The sequence below is a fragment of the Solanum tuberosum genome, unplaced genomic scaffold, assembly GCF_000226075.1.
Source record: "Solanum tuberosum cultivar DM 1-3 516 R44 unplaced genomic scaffold, SolTub_3.0 scf00144, whole genome shotgun sequence".
Classification (NCBI taxonomy): domain Eukaryota; kingdom Viridiplantae; phylum Streptophyta; class Magnoliopsida; order Solanales; family Solanaceae; genus Solanum; species Solanum tuberosum.
Window position 1 is genome coordinate 1,030,052 of NW_006239074.1, and position 22,293 is coordinate 1,052,344.

The 22,293-nt window shown below is 35.3% G+C and overlaps 3 protein-coding genes and 1 pseudogene across 3 annotated transcripts; 3 read left to right on the forward strand and 1 right to left on the reverse strand.

The window, feature by feature from the left end:
* The first annotated feature begins 205 nt into the window (after positions 1-205).
* LOC102589464 (CSC1-like protein At1g32090) lies at positions 206-9,628 on the forward strand. The gene is made up of 11 exons (XM_006352856.2): positions 206-840; positions 1,653-1,805; positions 3,447-3,582; positions 3,715-3,816; positions 3,950-4,069; positions 4,239-4,319; positions 4,578-4,918; positions 5,709-5,954; positions 6,911-7,235; positions 8,408-8,641; positions 8,926-9,628. The coding sequence occupies exons 1-11, from the start codon at positions 527-529 to the stop codon at positions 9,319-9,321; spliced, it is 2,448 nt and encodes an 815-aa protein (XP_006352918.1). The 5' UTR covers positions 206-526; the 3' UTR covers positions 9,322-9,628.
* A 2,055-nt stretch (positions 9,629-11,683) lies between these two features.
* LOC102589793 (4-coumarate--CoA ligase-like 6) lies at positions 11,684-16,378 on the forward strand. Its single transcript, XM_006352857.2, has 6 exons — positions 11,684-13,087; positions 13,565-13,754; positions 14,109-14,254; positions 14,517-14,584; positions 15,450-15,552; positions 16,000-16,378. The coding sequence occupies exons 1-6, from the start codon at positions 11,984-11,986 to the stop codon at positions 16,111-16,113; spliced, it is 1,725 nt and encodes a 574-aa protein (XP_006352919.1). The 5' UTR covers positions 11,684-11,983; the 3' UTR covers positions 16,114-16,378.
* Positions 16,379-16,748: 370 nt separating this feature from the next.
* LOC102590122 (plastidal glycolate/glycerate translocator 1, chloroplastic) lies at positions 16,749-21,433 on the forward strand. The gene is made up of 8 exons (XM_006352858.2): positions 16,749-17,136; positions 17,553-17,868; positions 18,537-18,798; positions 18,910-19,025; positions 19,601-19,710; positions 20,116-20,293; positions 20,409-20,538; positions 20,864-21,433. Exons 1-8 carry the CDS (start codon positions 16,858-16,860, stop codon positions 21,012-21,014), a joined length of 1,542 nt encoding a protein of 513 aa, XP_006352920.1. The 5' UTR covers positions 16,749-16,857; the 3' UTR covers positions 21,015-21,433.
* Positions 21,434-22,293, reverse strand: part of LOC102590440 (premnaspirodiene oxygenase-like) — a 5,988-nt pseudogene continuing 5,128 nt past the window's right edge.

The window sequence follows — 22,293 nt, forward strand, 5'->3', positions numbered from 1 at the left end:
GTGTACTCTTGAAGTTAAATTTTTAATAAATGAACATAAATTAATTAAATTAATCTGATTAAATTTATATTTTCAAGCTAATAACTTTCAACAGCAAAATAAAAAGAATAATGTTATTTTTGTATTGATTATGTGAAACGACAAATATTAAAGATATCTATTTTTAATAAAGACGATATACGGTAATCGTGTGAACAAAACCAGAAGTCAATTGAGTCAGCAAACAACTCAGAGGGTCTCTTTTTCATTTTTCTAGAGTTGCCCAGAATCCCAATACTAAAAAAAAAAAAGAACCATTTTTTCTTGAACCCACAAAGATACAAATCATCATATTGAAAATTGAAAAAATGATATAGTAGTAGGCCATCACCATTGCCAATTGATAAAACTCCCATTATATCCAAAAATAAAAAAAATTCTTTTCTTTATTTACTTGCTGTTTATATACCAATTTTCCTTTTTAAAGCCAACTTTTGTTTCTGCTTTAGACTTCTGTTACTTGTTGTTTTCTCATTGTTTTAAGGTTATGGCAACTCTTAGTGATATTGGGGTTTCAGCAATTATCAACATTCTTGGTGCTTTTGCATTTTTGTTGGCTTTTGCTCTTCTTAGACTTCAGCCAATCAATGACAGGGTTTATTTCCCAAAGTGGTACATTAATGGGAAGAGGAGTGCTCCTAGGCATGTTGGGAATTTTGTGGGGAAGTTTGTTAATCTCAATTTCAAGACTTATCTTACTTTCCTTAACTGGATGCCTCAAGCTATGCAGATGAGTGAAGCTCAAATTATTGAACATGCTGGACTTGATTCTGCTGTTTTCTTGAGGATATACACTCTTGGGTATGGAAAAAAAAAACTCTCTTTTCTTGATTTATGTTGTTTTGGGATGTTGAAAGTTGTCAACTTTTTAATCTTGCTGTTATGTTTTCTGGAAATTTTCTATCTGGGGTGGTGTAAAAATCCAATCTTTGGGGTTATACCTTTTCAATTGATCAATTTCAATGGTGTTTCTGATGAAAAGTTTCAGAATTTACTTAATTTGGTTTCCCTTCCTTTGCTTTAGAATTACATATATGAAGATAGACTCTGAAATCCTCAATCAGAATTTTTACTTTAGTTTTCCCCAATTCAATTTTGGCCTACTAATTTGTAGTACTTTTCGGGTAATTTTCAAATGTGTGAACTTTATTTTAGAAAGTTTGAGGACTCTATACCCAAATTGATACTCAAAATTAAGTATTTTGACCCTCATAATCCATACTACTTCACATAAATTGCGACAGAGGGAGTACTTAATGAAAATCTCTATATGTTAAAGTGTACCTTTTGCAGTTTCCTAGCTCAAGAATTTCTGTGGCAGTTAATTTGTTTGCTTGATTTGGAATTTTTTGCCTTATCTGGAGTCTGATCCATTTTTTTTGTAGTTTAGCTAACAAGTTACTATCATATTCGACCGCATAAGATAGTGTAGTTTAGAGTGAACTGAAAAAATAGTATAAACAGTCTACCAATTCCCAAACTTTCATGCATATTACCTTGTATAAATATTTTTTTTTCTTCATGACTTCTCATATCGGTTAGCTCTTAAGATTCAATTAAAGCTGCTGCTTTAAATTAATCTAATTATATACCTGCATTCTTGTCTTTGACAGCTTGAAGATTTTTGTGCCAACTGCACTTGTGGCACTTCTGGTTCTTATTCCAGTTAACGTGTCAGATGGGATATTGTTTTTCCTCAGCAAAGATTTGGTCGTCAGTGATATTGATAAGCTCTCTATATCCAATATTAAGCCCGAATCCTTGAAGTAAGTCTACTCTTGAATCATTATCTCTCATATGATCTACAATAATCACATGCCTGCTATGTTGCTTGGACTCTTCAAAAATGTCATCGGGTGCGTGTCAGATCCTTCCAAAGTAGTGCATTTTTGGAGCATCCGACACGGGTGCGGCAACAACTTTGGAGAGTCTGAGCAGCTTAGCATGCGTGTATATATGTTTCTGAGAAATGATGAAAGCTAAATTTGCGCTTCTACCATTGCTTACTCTGATTCCTCTCCTTATATTTTGTTATTGGATCTCTGATATCTGTTGTCTAAAAGCTTAGTATTATACAGAGGAAGCTTTACTTATCAGGGAGATTATTGAGGAGCACCAAAAGTATGTTAAAAAACAAAGGGGCATATATTTTTGGATGTTCCTTAAAAAGGGTATAGTTTTCACAAAGCTCCATCTTTAAGAGCCAAATGTAAATTATGTGTGCATTGCTCTTTCAGAGATTTAGAAGGGTGATGCTTCAATTTGTCTTTTAGAAAAGTCGAGCCTCTAAAGGGTGGGCGGGCTTGTTTGCTAGTAGAAAGCACCTTGAACTAATGTTGATCCAAGCTAGTGATTTTGGGCATTATGCGAATTTCATTTCATATGTGGTTCCCACTTCCCAGTGTTTTCTGTCATGAGGTTTGTTGTCATACCATCTGGTTTTGAGTTCATCTGTAATTCAACGTTTTCACTTCATCCAACTGCTCAAGTTGATGGTCATGCTGACAGATTTGATTTAATATACTAGCATACTTATTCGGTTTAGTCAACTATCGACTGCCTGATTAGTTAATTCCTGGTTTGTAAGGTCAAGAAAACAAGCCTACTGTTTTCATATTGTGGTCCAGTATGACTTATGTGTTAAAACTGTTTTCTTTTAGAATTCATGCATGGGCTTCTAGTCTTTGGAACATCCTTTTGCTGGAATTATGTATTTAACTGGCCAAAAAAGAAAACCCAGATTGCGTGCATATAACATGGTTGGAAGTTTTCATCTGCATTAATTTCTCTTTTTGGACCATGTTTCTACTCGGTCAAGGAATTTGAGAAAGTTGGAGGTTGAGTGATAGAAGAGTCCTTTGAAGTCAATGTGCTTGTAGTGGCAGGACTTATTTCAGCAAGAAACTGCCTGCAGACACGAGAAAATATTACTGGAGATATTTCGGAAGGAATTGGTAAAGTTACTGTCATGTGACCAGGAGGTCACGGGTTCGGGTTGTGGAAATAGCCTCTTGCAGAAATGCAGGGTAAGACTGCATACTTAGATCCTTGTGGTCCGACCCTTCCCTGGACCCTCCGCGCAGCGAGAGCTTAGTGCACTGGGCTGCCCTATTTCCGTAAGGGAGGGTCGATATGGTTACTCTCAGACCTGGAGAAACAATGATATAACACATATTGACTTGTTTTGTATCAGCATGCATTTTTATGTTCTGCTAAAGGGTAAAAAATGAAGGAAAATGTTGAGTAGTTGACATATTGTCAAGAGGAACAAAGAAATGTACAGGGTAACTTACAAATAGTACTGTAATTTGTCTTGTCCTCTTTTTGTTTGAACTTTCTTGTTCTGTGTGTATACCTGTTGGATCTTATGCTAAAAAGGAGCTGCATTGGTTGTTCACATGAATCAGGTTCTTTGTCCACATAGCAATGGAGTACTTATTCACATTTTGGACCTGTTTTATGCTGTACAAGGAATATGGTAGAGTAGCTGCGATGAGATTAAAATTTTTGGCTTCACAAGACAGGCATGCCGAACAGTTCACGGTGGGTTAACTTGGGATTGGTTTCCTTGTTCTTAAGTTTGATGTTCTTTATCCATGAGCTGAAGAATTTACCAATCATGGATAGAAAATTTGCTCTCCATTTTACAATGAACCTTTATATCTTGCCTTTCAGGTTCTGGTTAGGAATGTTCCTTATGAATCAAAACGCGCAATAACAGATAGTGTTGAAAATTTCTTTAAGAAGAACCATCCAGACGACTATCTTTGTCACCAGGTAACATGTCACTCTACAGTGGATAATTTTTGGTCATTTTTTTTTAGTGAGAAGGTGTTTACCTAGTATTGCTAACTCTTCTTGAGCTGGAATTGCTTACTTCATGTGATTGCTTTGGTCTTATCTTTATTAGGCTGTCTACAATGCCAACAAGTTCGCCAAACTTGTCAGAAAAAGGGCTAGGCTTCAAAATTGGCTGGACTACAACCAGCTTAAGTTTGAAAGAAACCCAGAAAAGAGGCCAATAACAAAGGTACTTTTTAGCTGATAGAACTCAGGAAAAGCGACATTTTTTAGCTTGAACTTCTCATGGCACTGCTACCCTTTTTTTAAAAAGAGAAAAAATTCTCATGCTGTGGTTTTCATCCTTTTTATACTTCATTAATGTTTTAACAGCATGTCATATCTCCTCTTTTCTGCAGAAAGGCTTCCTTGGTCTTTGGGGCGAGAGAGTTGATTCCATTGACTACTACAAACAGCAGCTTAAGGAGTTTGATAGAAGAGTGAGTTTAGTAGCTAGTTTGATTAGCTTATTTGTTGTCCTTGACCAAATGAAAATTCTAGTCAGCATCTTTATTATATTTGTTTTGTTGAGACGTTAAAATTGACATCTTTATTACATTGGTTGGATAAAGTCGTCCTTTTTCTTCCTCCCCCAACATATGTCTTTGGAAAGGAGAGGAACATCTTAAGTTGAGCTTTAATACAGGTTCCTTTTCTCCAATTTACTTATCCTTTGTTAGTTATGTTTCTTTTTCTAGTTGACAATGGAACGTGAAAGCATTCTCAAGGACTCAAAATCTATCATGCCAGCTGCCTTTGTATCGTTTAATTCAAGATGCGGGGCAGCTGTTTGTGCACAAACACAGCAAAGCAAGAACCCAACATTGTGGCTTACTAATTGGGCCCCTGAACCACGAGATATATATTGGAGCAATCTGTCTATATCCTTTTTTTCTCTCACCCTCCGCAAGCTTTTGATTTCTGCGGCAGTGTTTGCTTTGGTATTCTTTTACATGATACCTATTGCCTTTGTGCAATCGTTGGCTAATCTGGAAGGTTTAGAAAAGGTTGCACCTTTCCTCAGGCCACTTATTGAATGGTAAGAACATTTTCTCTGCTTTCAAAGAAGAATGCATAATGTCCTTGCTTTGGAATAGAGTAGTATTTCGGTAATCTGGTTCATTCATGCCTTATGTGAAAAGTTGATTTAATGAGGAAATATCAGTGTGCAGTGCCACATCCGGTATTAGTGTGTGTTTAAGTTCGCAACCATAGTTGTCATGAATATTCATTACTCTGCAATCTGCATTAAATTCATATATGATACTCCTATTGACTTTTAAATTTTTTTAGCATTTTCCGGACCTTCTCCAACATGGATTATCTTCCTATTTCAGATTGTCATAGTCCAGATTTTCTCATCAGTTTATCTGCTGGTACTAAGAAACTGTAAAACTTTAGCCAATCAGCTGGTTTGATCTCCTTAATAAATGCCATCTAAAATGAACTTGGTGTCTGACTGCTGCGTCTTTTGATCTCAGCAGATAGATTTCAGCTATTGAAGACACAGTAGACTTGATGAATGTCTAAGCAACTTTCTTGAGACTACATTGTGCTTTAATCTACCACTTTATTTTGCTGTGTATTAAGCATTCTAGTTTACGTAGTATGACAGACAAAAAGAGAGGACTTCAGTTATTATCATTAGATTCCCTTTTAGGTGTCAAAAAGCTTTTTCTTTATCCAGATATGCTTGTTATATATTTTAGAGTTTTGACTAAGTCCGTTACTTCTATTTCTATTTACTAGTATTATAACTCTCTTTCATATCAGCACTCATTGTATTTAAAGAGTTTCTTGTGAAGCAAAATTTCTCTAAATGCTTGCAGGAAGGTTATCAAGTCATTTCTACAGGGTTTTCTTCCTGGTTTGGCTCTTAAAGTGTTCTTGTTTGTTCTTCCTGCCATTCTGATGTTTATGTCAAAGATTGAGGGACATGTGGCGTTATCAGTGCTTGAGAGGAGAACAGCTGCAAAATACTATTATTTTATGTTGGTCAATGTATTCCTGGGGAGCATAGTAGCAGGGACAGCTTTCCAGCAGCTTCATGCGTTTCTTCACGAATCAGCTACCCAGTAATCTCTCTCTCTCTCAAAACCTGTTGGATTACTATATCATTGGGTGATTTTCCGCAACTCACCAGTACTCTTTATGGTTATTTAGGTCCATTATCATAGTTCAGAAATTATGATGATTGCACTATGTTCATGTGTTCTTGATACATGATAGATCCATTTGCTCCCTCAATGAAAGACGTATGCCTATGCGTGGTGGGACATAAATGTTAACCTCATTCTTTGATGATGTGATAATCATATTTCTATGTTATAAAAGTTCTCACAATGGTTAAGGCCTAAGGGTGAGAAATATGAAACTAGAACTTTATTGAATGTTGACCAAGACATGGTCCAAGAGAAAGGAACAACACTAGCTTAGGTTAACACTAACTTTCTTGTATCTTTGGAATGTTCTAAAGTTCTTGATTTGCTCTCATTTTCCTTATTTCTTTTACCTCCAATAACTTTGACGATATTGTTGCATCAGAATGGAACAAATGTTGAGTTTGCAATGGAACTCGGGCAATCTTATAGCCAACATCAACATAGCCTTGTGGACCTCATGAATCTTGCCCCTTTTGAAAGAGAATATATGCAACTCAAAGATCATCATCTGTATTGTTTCTCATTTGTTTTTCTGCCCCTTCATGTAATTTATAGACGGCGATCTGATTTTAAAATAAATAAATATAGATGGATATCCAGCTTAAGTTGCTACCTTTTTCTTCAAAAGTTTAAATTAGATGGACTTCCTTTTAAAATACAGAAACTACTTAGTAATGCATTAGACTTGAAGGGTGCAAATTTGGAGAAAAGGAGTACTATATTTTTGTTGTTATTTCGACAAAAGGAATAAACAAGTGCTTCTTTACTAGGTCTATAAATATGAAAAAAGCAGCACTTTTCTGAGACATAAGTTCATTTGTTTTTGAGGAAGTTTGGAGTTCTATAGCATTTTGTTTTCTTTCATGCAGGATACCGAGAAATATTGGGGTATCAATACCAATGAAAGCAACTTTCTTTATGACATATATAATGGTTGATGGTTGGGCTGGTATTGCTGGTGAAATTCTCAGATTGAAACCTCTGGTTATTTTTCATCTTAAGAACATGTTCCTTGTGAAAACTGAAAGGGATGTGGAGAGAGCAATGGACCCCGGGAGCGTAGATTTTCCCGAGACACTTCCAAGTCTTCAACTATACTTTCTTCTGGGAATAGTATATGCTGTGGTTACTCCAATCCTTCTTCCTTTCATACTGATCTTCTTTGCCTTTGCTTATCTCGTTTACCGTCATCAGGTTAGTCCTTATCCTTTTATTCGTTTTCTTTTTAACTTGTCGATTTGTTTATAAACCTTATTAGAGCACATAGCTGGAAGTAGCTCTTTTTGTATTGAAAGCAATTTATAAGAGCAATTCATTGCATCAGTGATCAAACTTTGAGTAACCTAAAGATTTGTGTGGCATCATATGGGGAATGTAGTTCGAGTATTCACAACAATACCCATGTTACCGTTTTATCATTTTATGAATATATACAGGGAAATTTTGTCACTTAAATTTCCTTTTGTATGGAGAAGTATTAGTTACATTATTGAAGTTAGAATTGGTACAGAAAAAGATAGAAGGATTAGGGGGAAAATGTTCTAAATAATGAATGCCACCAGAAAAGAGTAACATTAAACTCAATGATCTATGCAACAAAAAATGAGCCTTTGTGGATTTTCAATGAGAATATCCTTTAATATGTTTTGTGAATATTGATACAGATAAGATTGACGTAATCAAAGCACAGAATATCCCTCAACTACTTCAACTTATCATAAGAATTATTAAGTCATTTTCTAATCATGGACCAATAAGGTGACTGATCAATAAAAATACCACTAAAGGTTGTGGTGGGGTAGTAAGTATACCCTTATCTTCTTAACTAGAGGTCTCAGGTTCAATCCCTGTGAATGGAGTTGCCTAGGTAGGGAGTGTGTTACACTCAAAGTAGGACTTCCCTGTGCGAAACTGGATGCCCCAAAGCAGGTACCGGACACTGGGTTGGAAACAAAAAAAGTCATGGTCCACGACTCATGGGAGTATAAAGTGAGACGTTAGCTTTTCATTTTTTAACTTAAGGAATATCAGTTTCAGTAGAAAGTGATGAAAACAATTTATGATTAAAAAAGGTTAAAATCTCACTCATACGTAAAAGTTAGTAAAACAATACAAAACAAAGCACGTGTGAACAAACCAGCAATACTAAAATCTCTAAAATTTACGTATGATGGAAAACTAATTCTGGATCATGAGTCCTTTATATTGCTAAAATAAGGGTCTGCAAAATTGTGCGAGTCTCAATTTCCGTTGCTTGATGTTAAATAGTCCAATATAGGGACGAAATAGTATCCTTTTTCAAGAACATAGCTTTATATGGTGTATTCATCATCCATGATTTCTGATTGTTAGTTTGTTTTATACAGGTAATCAATGTGTACAACCAACGTTATGAAAGTTGTGCTGCGTTTTGGCCCCACGTTCATGGGCGCATTATAGCAAGCTTAGTAATATCTCAACTGCTTCTGATGGGTCTGTTGAGCACAAAGAAAGCTGCAAAGTCCACCCCGTTCCTCGTGGTGTTGCCTGTTTTAACCTTAACATTTCATAAGTATTGTAAGAGTCGATTTGAACCTGCATTCAGAAAGTATCCCATTGAGGTAACCTTCACTTGCTAGTCATATATTACATCTTTCTCAACACATTTCTGGCATATAACACATGCTTCCGTTTCTTCATATTTCTCCATGATGAATCTTGCGACCACTTCATTTAAAAGCTTTAGCTGACAGAGGGAACACACTTTTGTTTATTAATTAGAGAGAACTTTGTCTAAAAGCTTAAGCGGATAGAGAGAACATACACTAGTCTATGTACTTATATCGTCAACAAATAGTAACGAAATAACATCTCACATCTCTCCTATGTCCATGATCATTTTCAGGAAGCAATGGAAAAGGACTTGCAAGACCGATCTTCTGAATCTGACTCCAACTTGAAAGCATACTTGGCTGATGCATATCTACATCCTATATTCCACTCATTTGAAGAGATTGAACTGGAGGACGTTAAAATCGACAAAAAGCCTCCTCCTGACAGCCCCAGCCCCCCGTTGAGTGAACTCAGCTCTCCATCCCCAACTCATGATGCCAAAGATCATAAGGAAGTCGAGCCATCTGGGACGTCTCAAACATCTCATAACGTCCAGCACTATGAAGTTGGACAACCAGGTGACTTGTTTCACTACGAATACGAACAAACCAGTCATGTATATCACTACGATTTCGAGTCACAGTATCACCATGATTCACAATATCAGCATAACGGATATCATTATTGATGCCAGGTTTAATCCTTAGTTTGATTGATGTTTAGTAACTCAATTGCCTTAACCACCTTACTTAAGACCAGTTTAACATTTTGCTAAACAGGTCATGCCCCTCTAGTTGTAATTTTTTTGGCCACCAATGTAAATGCATTTGAGTTTCTTTAATTTTCTTACAAGTTTTTTGAGATGTGTTAATACATGTTCTTGTTTTCCTCTTTGTTTGTTAAGAAGAAGAAATCTAGGTGAGGTAGGAAAGTCTTAGACCTTGTAAATGCAGGTGTGAAATATAAAGGTGTATCAGCGGAATTTTAACTTGATGGGTTCGACTTTTAAGGTTCTTAGTACTGAGTACTATTAAAATTTATGGATTTATTGATATTATAGTACTTGTTGAATTTTTTTAGAATACAACATAATACTATTGATGGTAATTGAATTAAACGCTAGTGAATCAAGAATTCAACTAAAACAAATTATTTTAAACATGAAATGTATTTTTGAATTTATCGAGAATTCAAGATAAAAACTACTAGTTAAAGTAAGAATAGATTAAAGCAAGAGGAAAAAATATCAATAACCGTAAAATTCTAAAAAGAGATTATATAAAAATATGCACATACAGTCAGTATATATAAAAATATGCACACATTTTTTTTAAAATAGGTACTCCCTCTGTCCTTTTTTAGTTGTCATGTTGCTTTTTTTTCAAAATCAATTTGAGTAATTTTTAAAATTTAAATTAGATTACATTAATACGATATATTAAAATAAAATTTTAGATATTCAAAAATTATATAGAAAGTACTATAAATTGTAACATTTTTTCTTAAAATGTTAGTCAAAATTTATATCGTTTGACTATAAAAAAAACTATGACAATTAAAACGGGAGGGAGAAATACACTCCACCGATTTCTTTTTAGTTGTCATGTTACATTTTTCAAGAGTCAATTTGACTAACTTTCAGAACTAAATAAGATTACATTAATATAATATTTTAAAATAAAAAATTAGGTAATAAAAAATATAAGAGAAGTACTTTAAGTTACAATTTTTTTTCATATCAATATAATAAAAGAATACATCTTAAAATGTTAGTCAATATTTATAACATTTGACTCTCAAAAAGAAAATTATAACAACTAAAAAGAACAAAAAGAGTAATTGATTTGATTAAGTTATTTTAATTATCTTTTGTTTAAAACCATAATTAAACCAAGTTTTATCGATTTTTAAACTTAAAAAGCAAAATCAAATCAATTGATTTTTCAATTTGCAGTGAATATCCCTACTTCCCACCATCCACCGTCATTTCTATAGTATTTGTTTAAAGGGATAAGAGTCTGAAAAATACTCCAACTTTGGTCGGATTTCTTGTTGCGATACTAAACTTTCATGAGGACCTATTACCTCCCTAGACTATTTAATACCGTATTTTAAACATATATATTTGCCCATGTGGACATAAAAAATAATGTAAAATTATAAATAGTAATGTGTCCACGTGGGCACATATATACCTTTAAAATACACTATTAAATAGTTCAGGGGTAAAAAATATGATATTAAATAGTCTAGGGAGGTAATAGGTCCTTATGAAAGTTTAGTATCGCAACAGCAAATCCGACCAAAGTTGGGGTATTTTTTAGACCCTTATCCCTTGTTTAAATTATAACTTAATATTTCTAGATAATTTTTGTTTATTTATCGAATGTATATAAATATAAAAGTTAAAACCCACACATTTTCAAACAATCATTTTGTCATACAAAATGTTTTCGTTAACCCTCATTTTCTAAGTACAAACAAAACTAAGAAACCAAAAGTTAGATATAAGTTGGCTTTAATGTGAACTTTTCATATCCAACTACATTTTCATTAGTGCATTCTCTTTTAAATCTGATTTTTTTTTTCTTAAACCAATTTTATGTGTTTTTTTAATTCTTTTTTTAAAGACCCTTCGGGGTGGCCAGTGGTTTGGGCTTGGGACTTCCGTGTTGGAGGTCTCAAGTTCAAAACCCCTTGCCAACGAAAGCAAGAGGTTTACCTTCTGGGTCGAGCTCGTCGCACCGGGCTTGCCTAGTGCGGGTTACCTCTCCTATGTGGTTTGTGAGCTATTGCATAGGAGCGAGAATTTTACCCTGTGCGCACCCAAAATGGTAACAGCTGCGGGTTTTCCTTGTCATAAAAAAAAAATTCTTTTTTTAAAGTCACAAAAATATGTGAAAATTGTGAACGATATAGTATAAAGTTAGATTCATATTCCAATTAAAAAAGAGAGCATAATTTTGTCACATAAAATAATAATGTTATTAGCATAAGGGACATACTGTCCATATAAATTTATCGCATATAATTAGAAAATGTTAGGTTTATATAGAAATAGATTCTAAAACTTTCCCTTACTCAAATCTCTGAGTTCGCGTCTTGGATACGGAAAATAATGTTTGGGAGCCTAACTATGGAGATTTGGTAATGGTGACTTTAATCATCAGATATTTACAATAAGAGGGCAAAGACTAGATTTTTTGTGTTGTGTCTTGGTAAGTAAAGTGCTAATTTTTACTACTTACTAAGATGGCAAAGCCTACATTGTTTTATTCTATAAATGCAGTGGAGTGGGTTTTCTTGATTTGAGTTCATATAACACTAATTAATCCTTTCTTGTGATCAAAATGGCAACATTCTTGAAAACCCAATTGAACTCCCATGTCATAGAGAGTGAAGAAAGTGGGAATGGTGAAGTTGAGAAAAACCCTTCTAAAACCCTTTCATTTCCCTTTTGGTACTGTGCTGAAACTGGTATATACAGCAGCAAGTACCCTTCCATAAAATTGCCAGAAGACCCTTTTCTTGATGTTGTTTCCTTCATTTTTTCTCACAAAAATGGTGGGGTTTCTGCTCTTGTGGACTCAACTTCTGGCATTTCAATTTCCTATTCAGAGCTTTACCCAATGGTTAAGTCTATGGCTAGTGGTCTTCATCAAAGGGGTGTTTCACAAGGTGATGTTGTTTTGATTCTACTCCCTAATTCCATTTATTTCCCTGTTATTTTGTTGGGTGTTTTGGCTCTTGGTGCAATTGCAACTACTATGAATCCATTAAGTAATTTGTTAGAGATAAAGAAGCAAGCCCTTGATTGTTGTGTAACTTTGGCATTTAGTACTTGTGATAAAGTTGATAAATTGTCTACATTAGATATTCCAGTTATAGGGGTGCCAGAAATTTTGGTTTCTGGTTCGAATTGTAGTGAAAGTTCTGTTTTTTATGAGCTGATTTCCTGTGATCCCAATTGGGATTCAAGACCTAAAATAAGCCAGCAAGATACAGCGGCAATTCTGTACTCGTCTGGTACTACTGGTGTGGGAAAAGGCGTTATCTTGACTCATGGGAACTTTATAGCCATGGTGGAAACTTTTGTGAGGTTTGAAGCTTCACAATATGAATATTCGAGTTCTGAGAATGTGTACTTGGATGTTACACCAATGTTTCATGTGTATGGGCTTTCTCTTTTTGTGATGGGATTGTTGTCGTTGGGAACTACCATTGTTGTGATGAGCAAATTTGATGCTGATGAGATGGTGAAAGCTATTGAAAGATACAAGGTCACTCATTTTCCCCTAGTCCCACCATTACTAATGGCATTGACTAGAAGAGCAAAGGATGGTGCTTTGAGCAGTATGAAGAGCTTGAAACAGGTTTCATGTGGTGCAGCACCAGTAAACCCAAAATCCATTGAAGACTTTGTTCACACTCTCCCGGATGTTGATTTCATTCAGGTATGTCCTCTAAATCATTGACTGTCAATTGGATGCATCTTACCACATATGTCAAAGTAGCTACCATTTTGGAAAGACAAAGTTGCTAGTTAGTTCAAAGTAGAAGTGCTTTACTTATGTTGTTTGATCTGTTTAACTTCCCTGTTTCGTTTTTGTTCTATTTGATCTGGATGAGATCAGATTACTTGGTCTCATATTTTAATGCACGCATTAGGAAAAAAATCAGTTGGGTTGTATGATGTTAGCTCTAGATATGAGTCTAATTGAAGCTCTTTACCTCAGTTTAACCCTTCAAAAATAAATACTTTCTTCTTCTTCTTCTTCTGATTCTCTTGTCCCGTGAGTCAATTGGTAATTGTAGACGTGTTAGAATATTGCAACTTGGAGCATTACTCATCCAAAGAGATGGAAATGGCACAATTATCTGTTTGTTTTGCTTTCACTATTCAGAAAAATATGTCATAATTTGTTGTCCAGGGATATGGCATGACTGAGTCAACTGCTATTGGAACACGTGGTTACAATACTGAAAAGCTGCATAATTATTCTTCAGTTGGGCTTCTAGCACCAAACATGCAAGCTAAAGTAGTGGATTGGATCACCGGTTCAACCTTAGCTCCCGACTGCATGGGTGAGCTCTGGCTTTGTGGACCTGGTGTAATGAAAGGTACTTCATTTCTCTAATGCTACTGATTCTATTTATCTGAAGATTCTGAAATGCTCTTTATGCTGCTAAATCATCACATAATTTTCAAAGCCGCTAAATTTTGTAAGATATTTTCTGGTGGATATGCATCATCCTTAGTTTTTAAAAAGATTTTAGGTGAAAAACTGTGAAACTTTTAGCTCATATAACCATAGTGTATCTCTGATGTGTATGATATTGTTTGAGCTAATGCTTAACAAAAGCCGATTTGCAAAGTTATTGCCAAGTGCCAACCGTATATCTTGTTTTGGCTTTACACCTATTTATGCTCTCTAAACAGTAAGTAAAAATTCTGTCTTTGGCTTCAATTTCCAGGATACTTGAATAACTTAGAGGCTACTAAGTCTACGATTGATGACAATGGTTATCTCCATACTGGTGATATTGCGTATTTTGATGAAGAAGGATATCTTTATGTCATTGACCGTCTGAAAGAGACTATCAAATACAAGGGCTTTCAGGTAGATCTTTCAATTTCTTCTATTGGAGTTCTTGCATATTTTCTGAGATCTAAAACTTGTTATGCTGCTTCTGATGTCTTATATTCATAAATATAGATCCGACTTGTAGTTCATTGTTCAATTTTTTCTTGATGCTTCATATGTTTGAGTAGCATCAGAAATTTACCGTGAGAACTAAGGCTTCCATTATTATTTCAATCATTCTTTTAAATTTTTTGTTGAGTATGATGGATAGATTCTCTTGCTGTGTATATTTTTGCAGATAGCTCCTGCTGATTTAGAAGCTGTATTAGTGTCACATCCAGATATCATTGATGCTGCAGTAATAGGGTAAGCTTGACTGGTGCTTCAGATATTGGTGCAAACCTGTTAAAAGGAATACATGTAATTTGAATAGAAATTAGTAATTCATCCTCCATGGATACCATTTCGATGACACCGAACTTCATTCCGAAGAAGGGACTGCCAAATATGAAAAGTTCAAAATAAAGGTGACTCGCTTGGAAAAATGGACAACAACATCTAATGCCTGGTAGAAGCATGAATAGGGAAGAACTTCTTTTTTTTCAATCACATCTAACTATTCCTTCATGTGGTTTACCATGATAGTGAACTTCCTCAAAATAGAATTCGCGATAGATGCTCTTGCTCGAGTTACAGAAGAAATTTGATTTCCTGCTGCTTATATAAATTTGGCTCAGAGTATATCTGGTTGTCCTCACATATTTTTGGTGTCTAAACTGACGTAGTAAGTTATGCTCTCATCACTTTGTACCTAAAGCCAGTAGTGTCACTGGTTTATACAATCATGAAAGATATTGAATCATGGGAACTGTCCCACCATACCAAAAGGAACTTTCCCTTTACTTATTTCCTTTATGCAGATATAATGAAAACGAGTCGGACTGTAATTCTGAGCATGCCCAGATGTTTGGATTTTTAATAATTTTAATTGTATTGGAAGATGTTATCATTTAGTAGTGGAAACAAGTGCATGATAAAATTTTCCGGTCTTTACTCAAAATTTGTGGAAGATATTAGAGGCAATATCAGTAAAAGTACTCCACGTTGGCTCTTTATAACCAAATCTTCCATGCTGATCTTTGAATGATTGCATAATATCATTTCTTTATGCCACTTTTAGCATGGTCAGGCTTCTAGCTCTCATCCACTTTGTTGTTATTCAATTTTTCAGAGCCAGAGATGAGGAAGCTGGAGAAATTCCAGTTGCATTTGTCGTCAAGAGAGACGGGTGTGCAGTTTCCCAAACAGATGTAATCAACTTTGTTACTAAGCAGGTATAGTCAGCTTCACTGTCTGTTTTTCCGGGTTTCTTTGTGTTATTCCCTTTGCTTCATCTGGCAGCGAGTCATTCGTCTCCCTGCTAGTATGACAATTGACAACAACAACAACAACAACAACAACACATATCCAATATAAATCCCACAAGTGGGGTCTGGGGAGGGTGGTGTGTACCCCTACCTTTTGAAAGTAGAGAGTTTGTTTCCAATAGACCCTCGAAGAATAAGATAGTAGGAGGGTACTAATAATAATATTGATAAGGGAAACTAGACCACACTCAACTATTTACTTACCTTCTACCCTAACCAACGGCCTCCATAATCCTCCCTGCTAGTATGACATGGCTAATTTTATGATTTTCAAGAATACATGCATATGGTGCATCGCGAATTCTTAGTATATAGTCGCCTCCATTGCTAATCACTTCATATTCTTTATAACAGGTTGCACCATTCAAGAAGATTAGAAAAGTTTACTTCAGAGCTTCCATACCCAGGTCTGCAGCTGGGAAGATTCTTAGAAAGGAGTTAAGGAACTTATTAACTTCCAAATTATAGAGCCTCTTCATCAACTGTTGAGCTCTGGAGTTGCCTAACAAAGTTCGCTAACCAGCAATACACAGAAGAAATCAGTTATAGATGAAGATACTCTTTTTTGTGTTTTCTTATAGATGCAAAAACACCAGTTGCCTGGTAATATGTACAATTTTTTATTAACCTTATGATTTCAGCAGCTCTAGTTGCCATCTATAGCTGCCAAAATGTATCGAATAATCCCTTCGTCCAGTATATTGATGATTGATCTCCTGATTTTTGCCTGAAATTGAGAGCAAATGTTTTTTTTTTACCTCTCAAGTGAAAATTGGAATCTGGCTGCCCACATATTTGGTAAGCCTTGAAGTTTTACCACTTGATGCAGAGTATAACAATAACTCTGGTCCTATGTCCAAGTGAAATGATTCAACAAGGGAACTTGTAGCTTGTTTGACCAAGTTTTCGAGAAGTCAAAATTGTAATTTTTTTCTAAAAGTGTGCTTATATTACTAAATGTGTTTTTCGAATTGATTAGTAAAAAATGCGAGAAAAGTATTTTTTTATCAAAAATATCTTTTAAAAGTTGAATACAGACAAAAGAGGCAACGAACAAAACTGATTATAGTTTTGTTAGAGACAAAGAGTCACTCTTTTTATATGTGATGGAGAGAATAAGAATCATCTTTTTCTATTCACATCCACACAAATTTCTTAACTTGCCAGTTCAAAAAATGGACCAACTACATTCTCTTCTTCTCAAGATTCCTCATGGCGACAGCTTCAGCTGTTCCAAAGAGTTTATTTCTCCCCAATTTCCATTACCCAACAACTCCCTATCAAATAAAGCTCAAATCTTTACAAACCCCACTTAGAATCCTTTCTCAGAAATCCAATTTGAGCTCTAATGGAGTCAATATCAAGACAAATTTCGTCGAAAATACACAATCCCATGAAAGGGGTGTTAAGAGAATTCACTCTAGTAGAAGACTTATTGTTAGATCCATGGGATCAGACAGTAGTGTTGCATCCACAGGGTTACCGAGCAAGGCAAAAAATTGAATCTTTTTTCTCTTTCATATTGTGAAATTTTGTTGATAGCATGTTTGGCCAAAATTTTAAAATATGCTTGTTTTTTGGAATTTTTTTTTTTTTTGTTAGGTGCTTTCTAAAAAGTACTTTTGGAGAGTAGTATTTCGTGTTTGACTAATCAATTTGGAAAACAGTTTTGCCTATAATAGAGCAATAGTTTATGGGGTAAAAGACTACTTTTTTAGCTTTTTGTATACCCCTTTCGTGGGAGCTCCCACCATTTTTGCTCCCTTGGTGACTCGAACTTATAACCTAAGTGTTGGAAGTGAGGAGTGCTTGACCTCCGAGCAACTCCCTGAAAAAACAGTTTTTATTACTATTCGAAGCTTGAGTTTTGATTTTTTTTTCTCTTTTGGATGTTTGTTTTGCTGTAGGTGTTTGGAGCATTGCATTTATTAGTTTCACTTGGAATCATACTGGCTATGGATAAATTGTTAAAGAAAGCATTTGTGGAAGCTGCTATTAAGTTCCCAAGTGCTCTATTTGGAATGTTTTGCACATTTGCTGTTCTAACGATTCTTGATTCCGTTGTTCCTAAGGCTGCAGAAGGATTGATGAACTTTTTTGAGCCTGCACTTTTGTTTATCCAGAGATGGCTTCCATTGTTTTATGTACCTTCTTTGGTTGTTCTCCCTCTTGCCGTCAAGGATGTTCCTGCAGCTTCTGGGGCCAAGATTTGTTTTATACTAGGTACCATATCTTAACTGTACAATAAATTGAAATGCTTTTGGTTCTTTTGCAGAAAGAGCTCTTAAGATCAACTAACTTTAAGTTTGATGCCTATTTAGCTTCTAGAGGCCCTTGTGTTGCTAATTAATAATCACACTTTAAGCCGATGTGAATAAGAAAATGCTATTAGTTACTCATAACTGAATATCTTCCTATGAAATAAACAAAGTATTTTGGACATTGAGCTCAGTAGGACCTGTTTAGAGTTGAACATGTTTCTACTAACTTGTACCCTAGCATATTGTAAGATGCTTGACAAGTTATCCTTACAGCTTGTCTGAATGATTGTTACGTATTGGTAATGTGTTGTTTTAATGAATACACCATTTTGATAGATTGTATTGTTTCTCGTCGTTTCATAATACCACACACCAGCAATTTGAAGAGTAACCTTACAATATTATATATAAAAAAGTACGATACATGGTAGAGTTATTATAAAAAGGAAGGATAAATGGTAAAATAAGATTATTAATACTAAGGGGAAAATAAGGTAACAACGCGATCACACCAAATCAGTATGTCACATATGGTTATAAAAATGCAGCTTCCTTCCTTTTCCTCTCTCCCTCTGTGTAAGTCTCTTTCCTCATGCCAACAGACTGTAACTGATTTTGACTTCTCTGCAGTTGGGGGTTGGTTGGCTTCTCTTTGTGTTGCGGGTTTCACAGCTATATCTGTGAGGAAAATGGTAAAGACCGAGATGATACCTGCTGAGCCCATGGCAAAGCCTTCTCCTTTTACTTCTTTGGAGATGTGGACTTGGAGTGGGATCTTTTTGGCATCATTTGTTGGTGCACTTTACTATCCGACAGCGCTGGGAACAAGTGCTAGAACATGCTTACCCTTTCTACTTTCATCTACTGTATTAGGCTACCTAGTTGGATCAGGGTACGATTCAGCATCTCAGCATGAATAAATCTACTTTTCAGTTTATCATGGAAAGTTTCTTCGTTTTTCTTGTTCATCTGGTCTGTACATTCATAAGTTTTATATCCTCAGGCTTCCATCGGCTGTAAAGAAGGTTTTCCATCCAATCATCTGTTGTGCAGTCTCTGCAGATCTTGCAGCCATTGCTTTTGGATACCTTTCTAAGTCTGGACTTGATCCAGTTCTTGGTGAAGATTTTGCTTCTATGTTATAATTTATTTACTTTCTTATTCTTACACTGGTTACATGAAATTTGGCTTGACTATAGCTATATCAACTTAGATTAGCCATTTCCATGGTACATGATGTAGTAGATAAAAAGGAGGTTTAAGGAAGATTTAATGCATAAAACTTTTTTCCTGAGGATTTGGCTTTTAAGCGACAAGCAGTTATTTGACTCTCAAGTTATTTAAGGTTATTCAACATGCAGTATGCTAAAAGATGAAGGCCAAAAGACTGTACATCTTAATAAGTATATTATTATAGTGGTTTTCATTTGTTATAATATGTTATGAGACCAATAACATTTTGCTGTTTGATATTCTCAAGGCCTTAACATTAACTTTTTAGAGTTCAAGAAATCGAAATTCATTAACTGTTACTTTAAACATTCTACATGTATAGTAAGATGTCACAATTTCTGCCCATTTGTTTTCCTGCGTAATACATCAGCATTATGAGCATGAAACGTCAAACTTTCTGAACAACATTATTTGTCCATTCAGCTAATCAAATTGTACTTTCGCCTTGCTTATTTATTCAGGGGATTATCTTACAAAGGCCGCATCTAATCCTGGAGCTGGTGACATTCTCATGGGATTTTTGGGATCAGTCATCATCTCCTTTGCCTTCTCAATGTTCAAGCAAAGAAAGGTAAATAGAAATGACCTGCATCTAAGGCTGCTAACAGGATAGAAATTTAAAGTTCATTCAAAGTTATAAAAGAATTTTAATGTTTACTGGTGACTGGTGAGGAAGGATGTATATGGCACAAGCATGGAACAAAACAAGAAAAAAAGAGAGGCAAATTTCAAATGACTTAACAAATGAAACGAAAAGAACAATGACATTCCAAACCAAGCGGTTGATTCATTTTGGAGTTGTTTTGCTTGTCCTTCGCTTTTCTAACAAACATAAACTTTTTTCTTTTTATCCTTCACTTTCCTGACTTCTTGCAGCCAATGTAAGATGGGTGGTCCTTCAGAGGATTCACTCTCTTTCAGCTTCTCACCTGTTTCTGTCTTTTGCTTATGCTAATTATCTATTTCCTACTCTCAGCTTGTTAAACGGCATGCTGCTGAGATTTTCACCTCTGTCATTATATCCACACTATTTTCACTATATTCAACCGCTCTCATTGGAAGGCTGATTGGGTTGGAGCCAAATTTGACTATATCGATCCTACCCCGATGCATAACTGTCGCACTAGCTCTCAGCATTGTTTCTCTATTTGAAGGTCAGGAACATCTCATTGATGATCTTGTTCTCTGAAAGCTTGACAAAAATCATGGATTATCTGGTAATCGAAAGTGAAAAAGATGCTGAACTCTTCTTGAATGTGTGATATTCAGGTGTGAATTCATCCCTAACAGCAGCTGTCGTTGTACTAACTGGTCTGGTGGGAGCAAATTTTGTTCAGGCAGTGCTGGATAAACTTGGCTTCAATGATCCTATTGCTCGAGGAATTGCAACTGCATCAAGGTAGTAGTCATTTCATTGTGCAGAGAGAACGGTTCCTTCCAAGAGTTATATCAAATGCTCCATTTCGAAAAGAAAAAAAAATGATATCAAATGCTTTAGATGACCATAAAAATAGCTCTAAAAATTGACTTTTGCTACCTTAGTTAACAAAAACAAGTTTTCTTCTTCTAGGATCAACAATTTGAGTTAAACTGGAAAAACCATATTTTGATTAATTGAAGATGGATTTTTATGTTTGAGAAAAATTATGCTTTGAGAAATTTACATAGAAGAAGACCAAAGCTGTATAATATTGCTCTAATGACTATTTGTCTTCTGTGTTAAGTGCTCATGGGCTCGGAACAGCAGCTTTATCAGCTAAGGAACCTGAAGCTCTTCCATTCTGCGCTATAGCATATGCCCTGACTGGTATATTTGGCTCTATTATATGCTCCGTTCCAGCAGTAAGACAGAGCCTACTGGCAATTGTCGGCTGAGCTGACAGTCTAAACATTCATCTTTCTTCATACCAATTCGATCATTCTATTGGGATAATGCCAGCACAATCACCCAAGTTAAGGTTCAGAAGCCAACGGGTGACTTGCTGTTTCTTCACAATGTTCAGATTCTAGATGCAAGGTCTTTATAAAGTTAAGTTTCCATTGTTTCTCTATCACTCTTGGGGAGCATGATTAGGAACTTTCCTGTATCTAATTTTAGGTTTACTTAGGATGTGTATAGAGGTACATATCCATAGTTTTTCGTTGTAAGATTTTTTTCTTGTAAATTGAAATGAATTGCTACTTCTTTTATGAAAGTAAGCACAGCTGAATAGCATGAAACTCAAATGTATTTATGATCTTATGATTCATAATTATATTCTGGAATGCATATTCCAACCAAGATCAATTATCAACAGCCTTCAACCATCAGTGCTCTTTTGCAATTAGAAGGATAGGATTTATTACTTTCTTAGGGGATACACTTAAAAAGATTGAAATGGAACTTTGCAGAGTCTGAATAGGAAACAAAGCATCATTAAACTATGATAAATGACATTTTGTGTCAATATTTAGACAAATCATGTGGAATGGCAATCAAGTAAAGATCATTCTTCCTGTTTGCAGTTATTCCAAATGTTTCAGTCATATCTAGATCCTCTGGTTGTTTTCCATTAGGAAGTTTCCAGTCAAAGTGGTAAAGCAACTTTGCTAAGGGATACATCACGTCCGCTAAACTATACTGCATTCCTGGACAAATCCTGCTTCCTGCACCAAATGGAATAAATTGATAGTGATTTCCCTTAAAATCCACAGAACTGTTTTCAAATCTCTCTGGCACAAAATCTTCAGGGTCGTCCCAACTTTCAGGATCTCTTGCCATAGCCCAACAATTAACAATCACTTTGGTTTAAAGAGGAATAGTGTATCCGCCTATTGTTGTTTCCTCCCTGCATTCTCTAGGGGTTAAAAGTGGACCTGGAGGGTGTAACTGTAACATCCGACAATTTGAAATAGCTAAGAAGAGGCTTAGAATTTGAAAATTTTCTTTTTTGGAAAGGATTCGAAAAATTTGGAAAATTGGCTAAGTGTGGAAATCAGTGGTTTTTGGCCAACTTTGAGCAGTCATAACTTCCAGCTCAGGATGAGTTAGGAGTAGTTCCAGTTATGGTTGTGAAGCTTGTGGGATGATCTTTCCAACGCCGCCGAGTTTGCTCAATTCCGAGTTCGTATGAGCGAGTTATGGCCCTTTGAAAGTTGGGCAGTTGACAAGAAA